Below are 18749 nucleotides of genomic sequence, written 5' to 3'. Positions count from 1 at the left end.
GGAATTAAAATGAAGACTCCAATCGTCGCCAGCGGGGGTATACTCGTACGACGCCGCACAATGTAACCTTCTACCTGCGCGCACCTAACCGTGTCTAAACCGGACACATCGCCTATTTTAGAAGCCATTTGCCTATTATATCAGAATACAAACAGATGTGTATCAGTTTTATATCAAATAAGTGTCATTTTTGGGAGAAAGTCGGCACTCATTGCGCTGTTGCCTCTACAACAACAGCCACATTACGGCACTAACTACAGGCAAACATAGCGAATACCTAACCAGATAGTTCACAAATCGTTTAAACCTGCTGTTGCGCAACAATTTAAGTTTCAGTGGTCACTGAGCACGCGCTTAAGCGAGGAACTTCTCAAGACCCTTGAGCCAGAAGATGTACTCACGCTGCTCCTTGTCGATGCTGCACGAGTCGATGAAGTCGCAGAGCTCGCCATCTACACCGAGGCTGCCGAGCCACTCATCCAAAGTGGCCTGCAGGCTGTCGTCGAGGTCCTCAAAGTCGGGACCGTTGTAGGTGGAGACCTGGCGCGTATGAAACGAGCTGGCGAAACGACTTACTGAGTTCTTGGAGGCTTCGTCGCTGAAGAAACGCACATTGCAGATCATGTATCTGAACTTGTCATCGTTCTGCAGGGTGCTGCAGTAGAAGGTGATACCCTGGCCGCCGCTCTTCTCGACAGTGACCGAGAAGTCAGTCATCTCAGCCTGGGTTTCACCCTCGCCCTCAGTCTCGAAAGGTGACACCAACTGGAAGTCAACGGTGACCTTCTTGCCTGAACAGGTGTAAATCACAGGTCGTGCAAAATTGGCGATGTGATCACTCATGAGCCATTACGGTTGCAAGCACTAATGCGGCGTAGCTGCCACATGTAGCACGCAAAATGCGAACCCGCGCGATACACGTGTAACATATCCTTAGAAGCACACACAAAATGTCAATAGTTCCCAAATGACTAATACCAAGTACACACAACGTACCGTCGACGGTCTTCTCCAGGGTCATGTTGACGTCGCCCTCCTTCTCGATAAATTTCCACTCTGCGATATCTCAGAACACGCGAAACGGAAACGAACCGTTCTTTTCCAGGAAGGTCTTGATGTTAGCGGGGGATTCGTAGTTTGAGTTCTCGTGTTGAATCTCACCCTGGACGAGCTGGCGGAGCTTCTCAGACTCGGCGGAGAAGGTGCGGGTGCTCTGGCGGAGAGCAGTAGCGCACAATGAGGGCTGGAATCGTCCGAATTGGCTGGCACGAATACCCAGACAGCTGACGCTGCTGAAGCGGCGAAGGCCACGGAAAATAGCACCACGGGCGGTCATTTTAGAATCGAATTAGGAAGCTACTCTAAAAGATGCAAACCTATAGGAATCGGCGGAAGGATGAGTGACCAGGCTTGACCATTTCGCGGCGAGAAGGAAATGGGGGTCACACACCCGGAACAACAGTATCATTGATGTTGTTTAAAGGGCGTTATTTGTGTCAGAAAGTTGATTGGTAGAGCTATGAGCGCTAATTTGGTGATTAGGTGGGCTTGAAGGAGTGTATACGGGCGGCAAGGGCAACCTGTCTAGACGCGGCCACGTAGGACACATTAACGGCTCTCCCAAGAGCAACTAAACCTTTTGTAGCTATATATATCGAAATGTGTCCCATCGAATGGTTATGTCGTTAACGTTATAGCTATGGGCTTTCGGCTACCTGCAATCAGCACCCTCGACGTCAAGGGGGCCTGCTGCGGGCTGAAACGACTGGAATATAACTAAACAACCCATACAAATCTAAACAAGGTGTCACACATTGCCAAAAGGCAAATAAATTAGTGCACGGAGTGGGGTTCGAACCCACGCGGTCTCACGACCAGAGGATCTTAAGTCCCCCTCCTTAACCACTCGGACATCCGTGCCCGCCCCTGAGGCCAAATTTTAGCACTATGTTCGAAAAATGTGCTAAACAGGCACACCGTCGCTCAATAATCTTCACCGCGTGACAGCACCTCTTTACACGTGGGACGCAGCAGGATGGTGTGTTCCATCTGGGATGTGTAAGAGCCGCGGATGTCGGACAGAGGCGGATACGGGTTCACGATTCCCTTGTCTACCAGGTGCCTCAGAGCCAGCAAGTTCTTGCCGCCGGTGAGGTCGTCCAGCCAACGGCGGCAGAACGCCAGGGTGCTGAAGTTCTGACACGAATAAGAGATCAAGCATAAAAACAACCAACCGTGTTAATGCACTTCAGAACGTCGCGAGCACTCTTCAGCGTAAGCGGCACGAAGCCCACTTCGAAGTCCTTCATGTAGTGCGAGCAGTCCATCGACTCCACCACCGTGCCTTTGCCAGTGGTGGCAAAAGTCTCGATAGCAAACAGGTCGCCCTCCTCCATTCTGTCAGAGCAGCCGCTGTTGCGCACGATGGGCACGGCCTTGCCCGCGTGGATGCGATACGAACCGATACTGTGGCCAGTAAGGTTCCGGATGGGTTTCACCGGGTAGGTGACCCCCTGGATGGTGACCTCGTGGCTCTCAATCGTCTCGTGAATCACCTCACCTATCTCGCACAAACGAGCGTCTATGCCCGCGTCGCGAATGCCGACGTTAGTGGCCTCCTGAGTTGCCTTGATAAGCTCGTCATACTGCTCGTCAAAGGCGATGGTGAACGCGCAGTCGATGATGTGGCCGTTCACCTGGGTGCCGAAGTCGAGCTTGCATATGTCGCCCTTGGTCAACACGGTGTTGTCGCCGTAGTTTGGCGTGTAGTGGGCTGCACACGAATTCAGAGAGCACCCGGTTGGGAACGCCCATCCGCATTTAAGGCCGTCGGCAGCAATGAGCTCTTTGGATTTCGTTTCAACCGCGTTCACAAGATCCAACATCGTAATGCCTGGATTCGCATTACACAGCAGGAAATGAAACAAACCTGGACGGACTACCGACTGGATGTAACGTCGTACCTGCCGGTGGACCTCGGCGGCGCGACGCAGGTCCTGGTAGGAATCCGCAGACACCTTCTCCAGATGGCGCTTCTCCTCGTCGTTGCTGCGCGCCGCGCCTGCGCCGCTGTACTCCCATTCCTCACCTAATACGCGCTCAGATTCCAGATAAACGCACTAACCGACGGGGAACGGGCGACCCTTGAACTGCTCGTGAACGGGTTTGCTGGGCGGAATCGCCGTGGTCCACTTGTTAAGACGGCGCAACGGCTCTCCAGGTAAACAATCCACAAGAAGCGGATTGTTAGGAGTTACGGAAAGCGATTCAAGCTCCAAGAGATCATCGAAGGAGTCGCTGCTGGCTTTGGGCTGCTTCTTCTTGCGCCTCTCGTTTTTAGGCGCCGCCGGAGGCGCTTCAGTGGGTGTAATTGAGCATTCCATATTACGAAGAGCGTGATGTCAAAAGAAGTGAATTATACGTGATCCATATCAAGGTGTAACAACAGGCGGTCACGCGACGTCGTACACATGGGGGCTATGAAGCTGCAAAAACAAAAAGTCAGACTTATAAGATACAAATGATGCTTAATATAGCGAGGCTTGGTGGCGTAAGGCTAGATGTGGTGCGCTCGTTCCTCCACGGAAGGCAGCGAGTTCCGCTGTGTCGCCAGGCGCTACAGTTACGGGCAGGTCACTCAACCAATGGAGCATTCAGACACTACAAGGAGGCTGTAAACATCGGTAGAACCGATGTTTCAGGTGCAAGCGATTCAAGTGGCATAAAAGGGTCTTCAGAGGCGCTGTTTTCGAGGGAAGGAGAAGCTACACCGGGGCACTCTGGCAACCACCGTAGCGATTGTTCAAGGTGGTTTAGAATTGCACGGCCAGGAAAGGAGAAAACAGTCGCCTATTGGTTGTTGGGTTGGTTACATAATGACTATCTTTAATATATATTCAGGCTCCGCTGGCATCACTGCAGGCGTTATGGCGATCGGTGCCTACGTGCGACTCAACGAAAGCGGCTTATCAATGCTGGACTGGCATCTACTGGGAAAGCATCTGCCTAAAGATGAAGATGAGTGGGATCGCGAATTCGAAAGATATAAGGTGGTTTGAAACGTAACAGCTTGCATGTCGCAACAGGCCACGCCCGAATACAAGCAGGTGCACTACGATATATCGCTAGAGGACTACCAGAACATTTATCTCAATGAATGGGTGCACCGTATGCTAGGAAGGTTCGCAGGAATGTGTTTTGGCGGGGGTGCATTGTTCCTGGCGATACGGGGTGCGCTGGCGCCAGGGGGGCATTTGCTTGCAATGGGTAAGACTTAGCCGGTAATATGTCTATATCGTATAGGTATATCGGGAATTGGTTTATCACAGGCGTTTGTTGGGAAGTGGATGGTAGAAAGCGGATTTAAAGAACCGGAAACTGAAAATAAGACGCCAAGGTAACGTAGAAAGCACAGCCGATCACACGTGTGCAGGGTGTCACCTTACAGGCTAGCCATACACTTCACCAACGCACTTGCCATATACTCGCTGTGCTTATGGAATGGTTTGAGGACTCTAAGAGCTGGCAATGAACTGGCGTCTCCTGACACCACTGCCTTACGGAGGGTGCGCAGGATGGGGAAAGCCACACTTGCGTCACTATTTTTGACCATGCTGTACGGTTCGATTGTCGCGGGGAATGATGCGGGTTTGGCATACAACACGTGGCCGAAAATGCTGGATTCCTACATTCCGGACGACTACGCCCAAGTCAACTGTATCAATCACCTCTTCGAAAAAACAGGCGTCGTGCAATTCAACCACAGATGTCTCGGATACATCACGGCTGTAATGTCAATGGCCACTTACATGGCTGCAAGAGCGCAGGGAGTTCCAACCGCGGTCCGCAAACTGGCCATGGGGACCCTGCATGCCTCACTACTGCAGGTCGTGTTAGGCATTATGACCGTCGTTAAACACGTGCCTCTGCACGGTGCAATGACCCACCACGCAAACGCACTGGCGTTGTGGTCGGTGCTGATCATGATGCTGGCCAAATTACGGTAGACCATGGGTATTGGACCATTGCAACATCATTGTTTAAAATACGCGATATTTCATATTGTAAGGTTTCCTATCTGGCTATGTTTTGGTTCTGTCAGATTTTTAGTGAACCATGATAGCAAATCACGATCCGTTGGTGTTGGCTGCTGGTTCCTCGTCGGTACGTTGCCGATCGTCACTGGTGCCACCTGTGTCACCAATCCTGTCTGGGCGCCAGGGTCGTTCACAAAGAAGTGATCACCTTGAACCACCATTTCGCCTATCAGATAGGCCTTTGCCTATAACATATCATCTGGCGTATCTATTCCCCTTTCGGCTCCTTCACCACGTCTTCACACCTGCTGTATCTCAGTCTTGACATAGAGGCATTGGTTGGTAACCTTGGCTTCCACGATGATCGTCGCACTCTGCTTCCTATTCGGATGGAATTCAGCTTAGTAACGCTCCTTGTCCTTCTCCATGTTGAGCGTCTTGTCCTCGGCAATCCATTGTTACCATCGTCATTCACCTACTCCTCACTGCCGTTCTGCCAGTATGGTCTTTTGCAGTTCCTTTTATATTCACTGTTATTCAATGTTACACTCCGAATTCTCCATATTAACGTCATATTCCTATAACACGCAGCGTAGATTCCACTACTTGTGAAGGCAGCAAAGAGTCAATTAACCGGGAGATATCTCGCCTCGTTTTTACAACATGCTGCTATTCAGATGACTGCACTGCATCATTCCATTTGACTTTTCGCGAATGTATCCTCTCTTGTATTGTTGGCGTGTGACAGTAGTGGGGTGTACCAGTAATTGCGTAGAGACAGTGTAGAATTTGATGCGAATATTAACTCGCAGCTTGCATCACCTCTAGCTGTTTCTTAAGGAAGGTAAACATAGGGCTGTAGTTTGGAGGTCTGACGTCACCTCCTAAGTGTATGAATTTCGGGCTGTCTGGGTGCTGGCGGTTAGGAAACGGTGAGCAAGGCGGAAGCTAATTTCGTCGTGAATTTCAAATACGTCATCAATCGAGCTGACGCTTAGGTAATGTAGTTTAGAGCACTGAGAGAGGAGTTTGCCAGTCGTCCAGTGCTTATCGCATTTTCGCGGAAGTTAAGTGTATGCAGCCTCAAATTGTTGGTGGGTTGCTTGAGGTTGCACTCACGTTAAGTTTACGCTTCTGACAGATGGCACCTAAGAAACTGACCGACTGCCCTGAAAATTTAAGGGAGGCCATCGACTGGCTCATCCAGATTAGGCATGGGAATGGTAAGGATGGTGATGGTCTTGATGAGTTGGCCAAGGCTTTGCAACAGGTGATTGATGAGGCTATTGATAAGGCTGATGAATACCTTAAAAAAAAGGTGGGAGAAGCTGATAAGCTTTCTGCTGCTGATCCGAAGCGTTCTGAAGATATTAAAATGGAAATTGTTGAAGGTAATGAATATATTAGCAAGCTTGAAGAGTTTAAAAAGTGTTTATGTTTGACAGGGGATAAAAACATTTTGGCGCAATTATGTTCCGCCCTCGAGTCCTTCTTAGGTTTCGACAACAAATTCAGAGGCTACACTGGAAAGGGCATCGTGTATTCCGATTTGGACAGGCTATGTGACGGAATAATGGCGTTTCTGCACGGATTTTTGGAGAGTGTAAAGGATGATGAGAGTGTTCAAACGTACTGGAGTGAGGCAGACAAGGATGTCGAAAAAATGAAAGGTAAGTTAAAACAAGGTCGAGAAGGTCTTGAAGGATTTTTATCAGTTGTCGAGTTGGGGCTTCGGGATTGGGAACACGTTTTGAAGGAAAGAAGTGAAAACGTGCAAAAAACGTTACATGATCTAAACAGTAATATAGAAGACGAAATCAAAGTTATTTCCCATTTGAAAACAATATCGGTTAAGGAACAGTCTCTTTATTGGCAAACAACCACCGAGGGCTTTGTCGGAATCTCAGATGCCGCAGAAAACTTTGTAAGGGATTTAGACCCCGGACTTCAAAAAAAAATTGAGACATCAATTACGGTGGTGAAAGAAGCTGTAAAAAGGTTGCAGAACGCCGCGCAGGTCAGGGGTTATGCAAAAGCCGTGGAAACTCTTCAGAATGCTTTTGATAAACTGCCCAAACAAGTTGAATATTTTATAACTGCGAATGTTAAGCATACAATTCACGAGCATGAGAAAGGTGTCACGGAACTTATTGAAAAAGTAAAAGGGGACATTGACGCGATTCGTGAAGCATTTCTGAACGAACATCTCAAGGCAGCTCAAGGTGATTTAAAGAATGCAGTAAACTGTGCGAAAAATAGTGCTTTAACCTTGGGAGGATTAAGAAATGAAACGATTAAAACAGCGATTCGAGCTATTGAAAACAGGCTGAAAGATAAAGCGAACACTGTTGTTGATAAGGACATATTGGCAGATTTGAAAACTGCAACTGTGCAGAAGCATATCGGGACGATTATACTGTCTCTTACTAGCACTGTAGATAGGAGTGTTACTGATGGGATAAGGGATTTGGAGACGTCAATCGGCCAGCCTGGCAATGTATTTAGAAATCAGCATGACAGTAATTTGCAGAAATTGGTTGAAGAAGCCAGACGGAATTTGGAAACAGCTCTAGAGTGCACCAGAAAGAATGCTGCGTTCTTGGGCGGGATAAGGAATGAAAAGGTTAAAACGGCAATAGAAACTATTCAAGTGAAGATGGAGAGTGTACATTCACATGTTAATAGCATGACTGATCTTACTAATTTGAAAAGTAATTTTATGAATAGTGAAGGTATTACAAATATCACGCAGGCGCTCAGCATCAGTGCTGCAGATAGTGTGAAAAGTGGTTTGTTAAACTTATCTGAATCAATTGAAGGTCCTGATGTTGCATTCGCATACCATAAAGATGCATTACAGAGTGTCGCTGAGCAAGCCCAAAAGTCTTTGGCGAATATTATTGCTAAGGTTCAAGACTGTCTATTGGTGCACGGAGGGTTAAATAACAGTAAGGTTAAGCAAGCCATTGATGCTATTCAAAACCAATTGGATAGGGTAGATAGGGATAACGTTGATACCATGGCGATGCTTAAGGATGTGGAGAGAACCACAATTCAGGAGCACACTCAGGTTATTGAAAAGGCGTTGAATAAACATGGCCAAGCAGAACATATTACAAAAGATTTAAAGAACTTAAATGCTGCATTTAATAGCACTGATAAGGTATTTACGGATTATAAGAACTCATTAGACAAATTGGCTTCGCAAACTCAAGAGGACTTGTTGGCCGCCTTGGTACATGCCGATTCATATCTATTATGCACTGATTTTGGGTTGCGCAAAAAGATTGTGGATGCATTACAGCCTGTTGCGGCTTCTAAACAGAGGACATCCCAAGCCAAACAATTGGCCGATGACGTTGTTGCATCCCTTCAGAAGGTTAAAGATATTTCCATAACGTTTAAGGGACGTATACAGCCGCATTTTGATAAGTTAGAACATATTACTAGTGGTGGAATCCAGCATAGAATTTCTAGCCTAAAAGAAGACGCTGATTCAATTGCTTGGATCCACAGCTACATCTCTAGCCTTCTGAGTCACACCTTCAAAGAAGCCAACGAAGAAAACATCAAAGCCGACCAAGCATACAAACAAAAAGTTCAGGCGGCACTTCATTCGATTAAAGGGCACATTGTAAATCTTAAAAAGAATGCGGAAAACAATAAACTTGATGGTTTTCTCAGAGACTATGAACATCATTTCTCCAGCATTCAATTGGCCGTCACCGATCATTCTGTTTACGATGATGACAAAAAAGCGCGTGAGAAGTACTTTGCTAACCTCATGCAACTATTCAACGATACGATTTCCACGCTGTCTGCCGCCTACAAAAATGCATTCAAGAGTGCAGCGAAAACGTACCTCAGCGGTGCGATTAGTGAGATAAAAAAAAGAGTCAATAAGGCGGAAAGTGCTTATCAGTCGGAAATTACCAAGCTAAGTGCACGGATTATGGCGCAAGTTGAGGATCTTAAAACTATTGCCGAACAGGATAGACTTGCTAGCGTAATATCTGCTATTTCCACACCATTCGAGGAGATCGCCGCCGCCACCGATACTAAATCAGTCTTCTCAGAAGACCGAACGTATCGCACACAATATTTCGAAAACCTAAAATCGGTCATAGAGAACATAATAAAATCTTTAGAGATAGCTTACCAAAAGGCCTACCAGAGTTCTGCGAAGTCTTACCTCATCGGGGCAATTAAGGCAATACAGAACAAAATTCAGAGGACTGAGGAGGTGTATGAAGCATCTGTTAGAGGAAATATAAGTAGTATTAGAGAATTGATTGGTGGTATTACCGAAGAGAAGTTTACAAAAAGGGATACAAGAAAGAAATTAGAACTTTCGTTTGAAGAACCCTTTAGACAATTGCAACAAAACGTAACGCTGAATTCCGCATTTAAAACGGATACAGCATTACGTATACAATGCTTCAACGATCTCAAAGACTTAATAATGCATAATGTAAAAAACCTTTCTACTGCCTACGAAAAAGCCTACCAAAATTCTGCAATGAATTATCTTCAAAACGCTATACGATCCATTAAGGAAAAGGTTGGGGAAGCGGAGCAGAAGTACGCCGATGCGATTGAATTGGAAGTTACCAAGGCTGAGAACAAAATCGCTGGGCTTAAGGCCTCTATGTTTAAAGAGAAGGGTCAGAGAGGTAAATTATTAACATTGTTCGACCAGGATTTTACTACTTTGTTTAAAGCAGTGAAAGAAAACTCCGCATTCAATGATGACTATGTGGCTCGAATGAGCTGTTTCGAACAACTCCAAAATCTAATTAAAGATACGGTTGAAACATTAGTTAATGCATATGAGCTTTTCGATGATTGCTCCACCAAGGCAGAATATTATCTTGGCAAGGCATTCGAGGATTCCGAAAGCAAAAACGAGAACCTTAGGTCTACCATTAAAGATAAAGTCAGAAACGCCTTTGAGCAAATTATTTCCGGGGTTTACGCTATGTGCGCTAAGCAAAAGGAGGCTGATTTGATATCTTTAAAGGAGCGTGTGCAGGAGCATAAACAAAATATTAGAAGCATTATAGTTAACGACTTAAATAAAGGAATAAAAGGAGCTTTACTGTTGCTGAAAATATGGATCGAAAAGAAAGTCAATGGCCTTAAAACATCTCCAGACATGAAAACACTTGCCAAAACTTTCAAACACCTTTACAATCATCTTCATAAGTACGTTAAATTCCAACATGACGGCTTGGAAGTGGAAGATGACGAAGAGGAGGTAGAAAGTGAAGATGACGAAGATGACTTGCGAATAAAGAATCAGCATAACACGCAGGGTGTGCATCTTGTTCACAATCAAATTGAGATTTCAAATAAGCCATATGGACCACGTAAAGTAACGCATATGCCTCGCATTCCGCGTAAAAGCATACAGAACCCTTCGGGTCGTGCTGGTATGTCACATAATACCGACTCCACAGGCCAGCGGTCGTCGTCTACCCAAACCACCAAGAATCCCATTATAGACTACTTTGGAACGCTCCATATACACACGCTGCAACTTTTCAGCGTGCTATGCGAAGGGAGATTCAGTCACAAGTCTGCATATAGGTGTACTGAATTTCTCAAGGTCCTTCGTACGATGCACCCTTCGAAGTTCGCCGGGCAGAGTAGTTCCCTGCTAGACGCCTTAAAATCAGGTCTTCAATATTTAATGAAGGAGATCAGCTACGCTTATGTGAACGCATATGATGGTGCGTCGTATGGGTTTGAATGGGATGACCCGTCTAAATCTAAATTTACTGAAGACGCTATGAATTGCGCTAAAATTGGCATCACAATTATCGATGCTCTGTTCCACGACCTTCATGGGTTGTTTTACAATTGTTCAAGGGATTACAAATACAATCCTATTAAAGGCGCTGACAATAAATATGACTTCAGAAGTTATATTGAAAATCATGGCTATGTTGTTGAGAATCTTTTACAAGATCAAAAGGGTTCACGGGTGAAAGATATTTTAAAAAAAGCGTTTAGTGGTAAGAATGAATTCCAATCATCCCAAGAAACGAATAACACATTTTTTGTATATTTGGAAAATGTTAAGACGCCCAAAGGCATTCTTGGAAAACTTTTCTCTCACCTAGTAGAATATTATAATGTTTGTCACCTCCGTAATCCAGTGCCACCTGAACATCCCTGTACTATATTTGAGATGCTGGTGTGGCTTTGCGGCCTGGAGCATAATATTGTATACAGCAAACTCCAAATATGCATTCGAAGATTGTATGACCCAGGAAATAATCATCAGTTTGCATTGGCACAGAGAGATACAATTTCTTATTACATATATAACTCGTCCACTTATTCTCGCAAACTACTCACCGCTATCGTTGGCACTGGTGACGCTTCAACAACGTATTATGCCTGCGACTTTTCGAACAACTCACTCAATTTTCATTATCCTGCAACCGGGGAAGAATGTCTTCACATGCTTCTGGACATCCTCCGCAGGTTGTTTCCAGTCCTCAGATTCTTGCACACCCAATGTAAAATCAGCGCTGTACATTACGGTTGGGCCGATTGTCAATACGGTAAAAGTGCCCAACCCTGTAACTGGCAATGCAACGACCATTCAACGGACAAATTTGATTGCCAATCTCAGTCACCGCTCATGTCCTATCTAAGTGACTGTTTGCTCGGTTATTTGCCTCATCAACTGCGCTCCATTGGATGTCAGCCCAAATGTTTTACGTGTCCCACATCACAGAATGGGATGCCGTGTCTCACTCCCCTTGGCTTCAGGGAGTTCTCAGGTAGCGCGCGTACCGGTTCGGATCTGAGTGGAATTATAGGTGAATTCTTCGTCAATGTGGATATAACCTCTCTTTTCTGCCTTGTTCCAAGACCTCCTACTACGTTGCCTGAACACTTTGGTTTTGTATCATCATTAGTTAATAAATTCCATGGTAGTAATAAGGCAAATACAAACGTTATCAAAACAAATTTCGAAACATCCATTAAGAAACTGTCCATGAAATTATATGGCAATACATCCGCGTTTACTGATGCATTTAGCGATGCATACGGTAGTGCAGACACGGTGCAACATTCTAAATGCGTCTACCATCACCTTATGCACCTTTCTACGCGGGGTATATGTATGCACAACAATCTTAGCAGCGCACCTTACCTATTCTCACTTTATACGGACTACTACAGGCATCATGCCCCCAAGCATTCCGACCTCTACCTATCATGGGCTGTCTACCTACCATGGCAATTCCATTGCTATCTTGAATCACTGCTCAAGGATTTTCAAGACATATTTTGCCGGGACTGGGGGTGCCGTGTATGCCTAAACAGCAATAACTGTAAGCGTGGTCAGCATGGTTTCCTTAACCCCTCGTCAATCGGATTTGGTTGCCAATGCCCTTCAATAGTAAGCTGCAAAGGTGTATTGCCTACGCTGTATAGATACGGACTAACGTATGATGATGCAGAAGAGTTGAACTCTAAGAAAAAAACGTGCTTCGACTTCCGTACCCAACTGAGTAATGTACTACACTCCGAATATTTCAGCAAACTATTTGACGAGTGCGATAAGTTTTTATGGGAAATAAGACAACCCTTCTCCTACCTTCTCCTCGCCCTGTGGCTCCTCTCTCTCTTGTACCTCATCCACATCATGGTCATCCGCCTCGACCTGCTCCACATCAAATCGCATTTGCACTCTCCCTCATCACATCGTATCGCCGCGCAATCACTACTCGCCGCTGCACGTGTTAAAGCACTCAACAAAGTGCTGTACCTGCAACCTTGATAGACCACCTCACCACCACTCACCTAACCCACTACCTAGCAACCCACCGCCTAACCTAATACTCCCCCAAATATATTACCTAATGTATACTCAGCAATATGGCAGTTAATGTAGATCATGCATCGATAGGTTCGTGGTTTGGGACGTTGAGGTTTGCGTCACTTGTGAGAGGCGTCTGCGTCATCGCACCGTGAAGCTAGGTGATTTGTCACCAACGCTGCAGCAGGGACAGTACCGTGCTACGTGAATTACTATAAGGTGGTTGGGATACCGGTTGCAATGTTAGCAATGTTCGTTGCTGGGCAATGGATGTGCCGGGGCAATCTGACGTGATGGCCAGTGGACGGCGGAGTTCGGTGGCCTTGGTGGTAGCAGTGTAAATGAGAAACGTATTAATCGAGCGATATAGCTTACATATGATTTTATTATGTCACAACTGTGATGCCATTCAGAATCGGCGTTCGCAATTTGGACAGTGACGGGTGGTCTTGACTGCTCAACTGGTACCGGTTGACCTGCATGCCACTGGTGCGATACCGTCCACATGCTATAACTGGGTACTACTTCAGCTGTGATGGAATAGGCGATGCTATAGGTAGCGGTTACCAGGTAGCACGTGGAGCGCCTATAAGAGACAGTCAGTGTCCGGGGCTGAGGTACGTTTTTCATGGTTTGCAGGTTGATGGAAAGAGTTTCCTAAGCTGAGGCACGTGCTTCATGGTTTTGCATGTTGATGACGAAGTAGAAGAGGGAACATGGTTTATGGAGGGGTGCCATGTCCGTTGTGTCATAATGGATGTCTATCGCTCAAGCTGTGTAATTGCTGTTTCTGGTGTTGTGAAAAATGTCAGGGTTACGGATGCTCACACTGTCAAAACTTCTATCATCAGCGCAAAACGGGCCCATCAAAGGACGAATGCAAACCACCAGGATGTACGAAAAAATGCAGTGAGTGTACCAAGCCCACCTGTGAATGTCCATGTTGTAAAAGTAGAACATCACGCCCTACCTCATCTTCCACTTATATCGCCTCTTACACCGGTAGTGAGCATCCCTCCAGTGTTTTCGCCACCCCCGGTGGGAGCCCTTCCAGCACCGTCATCGCTCCCGTCATCGTCATTATCATCTTCATCCTCCTTATATGTGTCATGATCGTCTTTCGCATCCGCCCGTTCCACAAGGTCTGCGATATTTTAAATTGCAAATGAACCTTCTGTGTCGCACTCTTTAAACAACTTGGAAATTTTAATTATCGCACTCAGCTAACAGTAATGTGAACAAACAGTACACTGCGTATCCAATGTCGTATTATTAAATGTTTCATAATTGTACACTGTAGTTGCCCTTGAGACGTTCACAAATTACATCGACATATGGCATTAGGTAAGCATTTGCAAGCTGAACAGGATTAACCACGGTGACCTGTTGTACGTAGTTCTCGGCGGCATCGATACGCTCCTCATCCTTTCTCGCAGGATATCGTGCATTCACCAGTCACCCTCATGGCAACGTTTGTCACTCACCACCACGATGATCATTGCTGCCTTGATGTTGCCACCGCCAGCTCAGCCTTTCACCTAACGAAATCGCCGTATAATGTGTCACACGTTTCGAGTTTCCCATTACTGTGTATTGGTTGAGAGGAAGCATATACAGTGACTTATGTCTCAGGTGAATGGATAGTATGTGTGCGATATCATGAGTCCCCGGAACATGTGGATAAAAATGCTAATGGGCCCACTGATGAGACGGACCGGTATATTGCCCGAAGTTATTACCACATGACAGATTAGTTACTTGGCACGCGGATGTGACATTCTGGTAAATACTGATATCTTAATATCGCTGTATAGCTCAGTTATGCGCCCACAACTGCACCAGTGGTATGGCACAAAGTAGACGTTCAACGGTTGTGGAAGGGTGAGAATAGTGGAGTGTGATGAGTGGCAGTAACCTTGCGCTGTTGAATGTCGTGGATTCGATCTGCATCTTATTCGCGCCGCATCATCACCATGTCTCTCCGATGCATGCGGTGCTATTGGATCATCATGGTATGTAAGATAAGCGTAATGACCGTCACGTTCGCATGAACGGGTTATAAGACACTTATATATCAACACTTGAAGTGGCGATGCGATACGTAAGGTAGGTGGTTCGTTAATTCTTAGAGTTTTGAACTGATTTGTAAGGAAGATGACGGTTAACTGGGCAGCCCCTCTTGGCGTATTTATTGGTCTCCCACTCCTCATATTCTTGGTTCTTTGCGTCCGCTGTTTGATCAATAAGCAAGGGATTGGTGCTGTATTCGCCCAAATATGTGAACCCTTCCGTGCTCTGGAACCTAGCTCACCAGATTCCTTGGTGGCCTTCCGCCAATAAGCAAGGGATGGGTACCACATTCGCCTCAAAGCATGAGCCCTTCCGTGCTTTCAACATCACCACCTAACTATTCGTTGCCACGATCAGTGTTGTCTCGTAGCCTTATGCAGCCCACAAAGCGCTTCTGTAGCGATGAGACATTCAATTTAAAAACATTAACGACCATCGCATTCACTCTCATGGCTTAGCTTAGGATAATTGTGGTGAGTATTAATTTTCAACTTCGCTTTTACCCCTTTGACTTTTGGTCCTCGTCTCTCCACACCCCCATGTCATCTGGTTGACGTAAGCGTTTGAGACGAAACGCCTTGCAAGCTTATGCAAAAACAACAATAACTTTGCCTATCCATACCTTGATTAACTTGCACCCATACCTCATTGGGTCAGTGCTACTCCACCCTACTTTTGTTAGTCATCGCTACAATCCTAACTGACTCGGTTTTTACGAATCACAAATGACACTGAAGACACCGCCCATTTATTTCGTAATCCGACATTTCACGCCAACTAGCCTTAATTATAGAAACGGCATCCACAAGGTCACCGCCACAACTCATTATGCATCTACATCTCATACTTGTTCTGTGTTGACGCTTTCAAAATAATCGCCTTCGACGACTACCAGGCACACAAACTATGCAATCTCAGGGACAAGCAATGATACGTTTGGCAGCATGGTGAAAACTGCAGAAGAACGGAGCTACTGGCTGCGTCAAAGCTGTCGGGGAAAAACCTCTCGATGGCTATCAACCAGTACGCCATCAGCGTCACTAACTACTACATCGGCGTAATCTCCACGTAGACCACGCACTTCGACAAGATTGACCTGGCAGTACGGAGAATAATAACCAAGAAGTCCGGACACAAGAAGTGGGCGAACACACAGCGGCTCTACCTCCCCCGGAAAGAGATGGGGAGAGAGCTCCACAGCATGGTATTCAGAGCGGAAGCCATGCTGCTACGACTGTGGTTGACGTTTTCAGCAGACGAGGTGACGTCAACCAGGAGAGCTGCGATCATGCAGCATTTTCGCGACACATACGCGTACATATCTCACATCAAGATGCACTTGGAAGGAAGATATGGAATGGAATTCGGAGTGGAGTACACGACGTACAAGAGCGTCAGGGACCTCAGGTTGGCCCAAAACAAATGGCTATACAACAGAAAGCACGTAAAATCAACTCATAAGGTTCTGTATGCCAAGCGTGAGGACCCCAAGCTGGACATCGAGGTGTCGTCATTGTACCTAACGTGTGGAATACTCATTCTGGAAGACAATGCGAAGGCAGCAGAGCTTCAGGACAGGAATCTGCAGTGGATGATTTCGTCGAAGAAATGCACAACATTCAACAACGCCAAGAACGTGTAACACCTGGCAACCAAGTTGCCACGTGTCGTGGAACCCTCAGATCATACCGATGGATTGCGAAGCGCAGCCTAGAGTAAACTCTAACACGGACTAATGCCACACGTAACCACTCACGGCACAGTAGACAAATTAGAAAGTGGGCCATTTAAGTTTCTAAGTAACACGGTTCTATGTTGCCTCAAGCATGTAACTACATCTATCCAGGCTGAATGTTTAAAAACGGAAGTTTTATACAGGCTTGAAAAATGAAGTGATAGAGGCGGTGCCACTGGCTACCGCTATCTTGCGCTGCTTCGGCCTCTTACTCGATGTTATGACAGGTTTTCTCGACAGATTGACATCGTCTATTGCCTGATGGTCTATCATCGACCCGTTCGACGGTACGAGACGGTTTCGTGCCTCAGCATTCAGCATGGACGATATTAACGACCAAGCAAACGACCGCAATTTTCCATCTTGAACAGTGATGTAATGCTTGCGTACATGTTCACTGTTAGATGTCTCTTTTGATTGGCAATACGATCCCATAATTATGTTTGAGCTTCGAACAGCCTTCTCCAGAGATTGTACCTTGTATTCCAGCATAGCCTGGAATTTAGACACATTAGGCTTAATGACTACGTCCTTAGCTTCACCCGGGTTGGCAATATCGCACAGATACCGTATGCGCTCTTGAATTTTGTCCACATTATTGTTCCAGAGTGCAAAGGCGCCTGCCTCCAATGCGCCGTGCCCTTGGGACTCATTGAGGCCGGATCGATACAACTCGTATATACGCTGTGGCATAGACATGAACTTATCTGGCGCCAAGAACAGAATGGATGTGAAAATAAAAATGACGTCAAACCTAAATGTCGCCAGAAACGACTGATTCAAAATCGTGTTATCCACAAACAAGCTCACAGGATGGACATTAGGAAGTATTCCGCGAATCAGATAAATCGTCCCATCTAATACAGCATATAAAGCGCCATCTAAGAGGTTAGTTGGATTGGGAAGCTGTACGATTTCCACAAACTCAGCTTTGATTGAGGAATCCACAAACATTAATCGTCGAGCATCCGCATTCGTACTTGGAGTCTTCTTCTTGAGGGCCTTACCCATTGAAATGAAGCTCGATGAACCCATGAACATTGTTGCGATATAGTCTAACAACGCCCGGAGGCTATCCCGCTAGATGCGGAAAGCAAAATGTGTTGAGATGTGTTCGTCGATAACCCTTGCGCCTACATTAGATTCTCTGTTACCGTATGAAGGATTATAAAATACGTCCAATGAATCACAACATCCGTACACTGGTTGAGGGTTGCATGGCGTTTTATCGTTGTAGCGGTGCTAGCGCCGTAAGTACATTTGGGATGTCTAGTGTATAGCACCAGACACCGCAATACATGTAGCACATATATTCAAAATTGCAAGCAACAAACTACTGCGTGAGTTGTGTAGCGCAATGTTACGCGCAATCGAAGAATGGAGAAGGCAAGGCTTCCACAGTATATGCTAGGTTACCACAGCGTACACATTTGCAGTAAAATATGTCTGCATTGCAATATGACAACCATTCTGTCGGTATATAACTGTTTGTGGTAGTATTTTACGCATATTGCGATCAATCACGTGACTTATGCATCATAACCTAAAGCAGCGTAAGACAGACCCATCCGCTATACTGCAAATCCTTGTTAATTGGCGCTTATATTTGTGTTTTTGTACACAGTGGTCCAAGAACGTAATTAGGGAACAATACGTTAATTCAAGTCAAGCCTACCATACACCTTAGCCCGAAGAAGACAAATGGGACCTTTTTTGTTTTTCCGCGTTGCTGCATGATACAAAAGCGTAATGTTGTTTTTAATGTCACAGTGTGGTTATTAAGCCATCGTAATTGGCACGGTACAGTCACATCGTTACTCGGTGTCAAGGCGCGTATCACGTTACACATTTGCAGCGTCAATCCCAACAAGCTATATCCATCCTAGTGTCTCCTTTAATATGAATCAAGCACGTTTTCACATAAAAGGTCAAATGTGTCGCGGAATCTCTGCTTACACTGGTGTGTACCTGTGCAGGTGTGCACATCCCCAGGGCTGTATGATCGAAACGGCTTAACGTGAAAGGTAACAATCAGGTTAAACACCACATATATTGAACCCACAAATTG

General features: G+C 45.9%; 6 protein-coding genes across 6 annotated transcripts; 3 read left to right on the top strand and 3 right to left on the bottom strand.

The window, feature by feature from the left end:
* Positions 1-354: 354 nt before the first annotated feature.
* Positions 355-1336, bottom strand: BBBOND_0303590 (Mitochondrial glycoprotein, putative; the record flags this gene model as incomplete). The annotated part of the gene is made up of 3 exons (XM_012913187.1): positions 355-791; positions 997-1056; positions 1093-1336. 3 exons carry the CDS (start codon positions 1334-1336, stop codon positions 355-357), a joined length of 741 nt encoding a protein of 246 aa, XP_012768641.1.
* A 647-nt stretch (positions 1337-1983) lies between these two features.
* On the bottom strand, positions 1984-3383 carry BBBOND_0303580 (methionine aminopeptidase, type II family protein, putative; the record flags this gene model as incomplete). The annotated part of the gene is made up of 4 exons (XM_012913186.1): positions 1984-2196; positions 2235-2893; positions 2930-3061; positions 3125-3383. The coding sequence occupies 4 exons, from the start codon at positions 3381-3383 to the stop codon at positions 1984-1986; spliced, it is 1263 nt and encodes a 420-aa protein (XP_012768640.1).
* Positions 3384-3520: 137 nt separating this feature from the next.
* BBBOND_0303570 (cytochrome c oxidase assembly protein, putative) lies at positions 3521-5006 on the top strand (the record flags this gene model as incomplete). The annotated part of the gene is made up of 5 exons (XM_012913185.1): positions 3521-3863; positions 3901-4049; positions 4086-4266; positions 4303-4396; positions 4433-5006. The coding sequence occupies 5 exons, from the start codon at positions 3521-3523 to the stop codon at positions 5004-5006; spliced, it is 1341 nt and encodes a 446-aa protein (XP_012768639.1).
* Positions 5007-6177: 1171 nt separating this feature from the next.
* Positions 6178-12837, top strand: BBBOND_0303560 (hypothetical protein; the record flags this gene model as incomplete). Its single annotated transcript, XM_012913184.1, has 1 exon — positions 6178-12837. One exon carries the CDS (start codon positions 6178-6180, stop codon positions 12835-12837), a length of 6660 nt encoding a protein of 2219 aa, XP_012768638.1.
* Positions 12838-16126: 3289 nt separating this feature from the next.
* On the top strand, positions 16127-16588 carry BBBOND_0303550 (hypothetical protein; the record flags this gene model as incomplete). The annotated part of the gene is made up of 1 exon (XM_012913183.1): positions 16127-16588. The coding sequence occupies one exon, from the start codon at positions 16127-16129 to the stop codon at positions 16586-16588; it is 462 nt and encodes a 153-aa protein (XP_012768637.1).
* A 228-nt stretch (positions 16589-16816) lies between these two features.
* Positions 16817-17722, bottom strand: BBBOND_0303540 (hypothetical protein, conserved; the record flags this gene model as incomplete). The annotated part of the gene is made up of 1 exon (XM_012913182.1): positions 16817-17722. The coding sequence occupies one exon, from the start codon at positions 17720-17722 to the stop codon at positions 16817-16819; it is 906 nt and encodes a 301-aa protein (XP_012768636.1).
* Positions 17723-18749: the final 1027 nt, after the last annotated feature.

The sequence above is a fragment of the Babesia bigemina genome, assembly GCF_000981445.1.
Source record: "Babesia bigemina genome assembly Bbig001, chromosome : III".
Lineage (NCBI taxonomy): Eukaryota > Apicomplexa > Aconoidasida > Piroplasmida > Babesiidae > Babesia > Babesia bigemina.
This window is presented reverse-complemented; position numbering and strand designations above follow the sequence as displayed.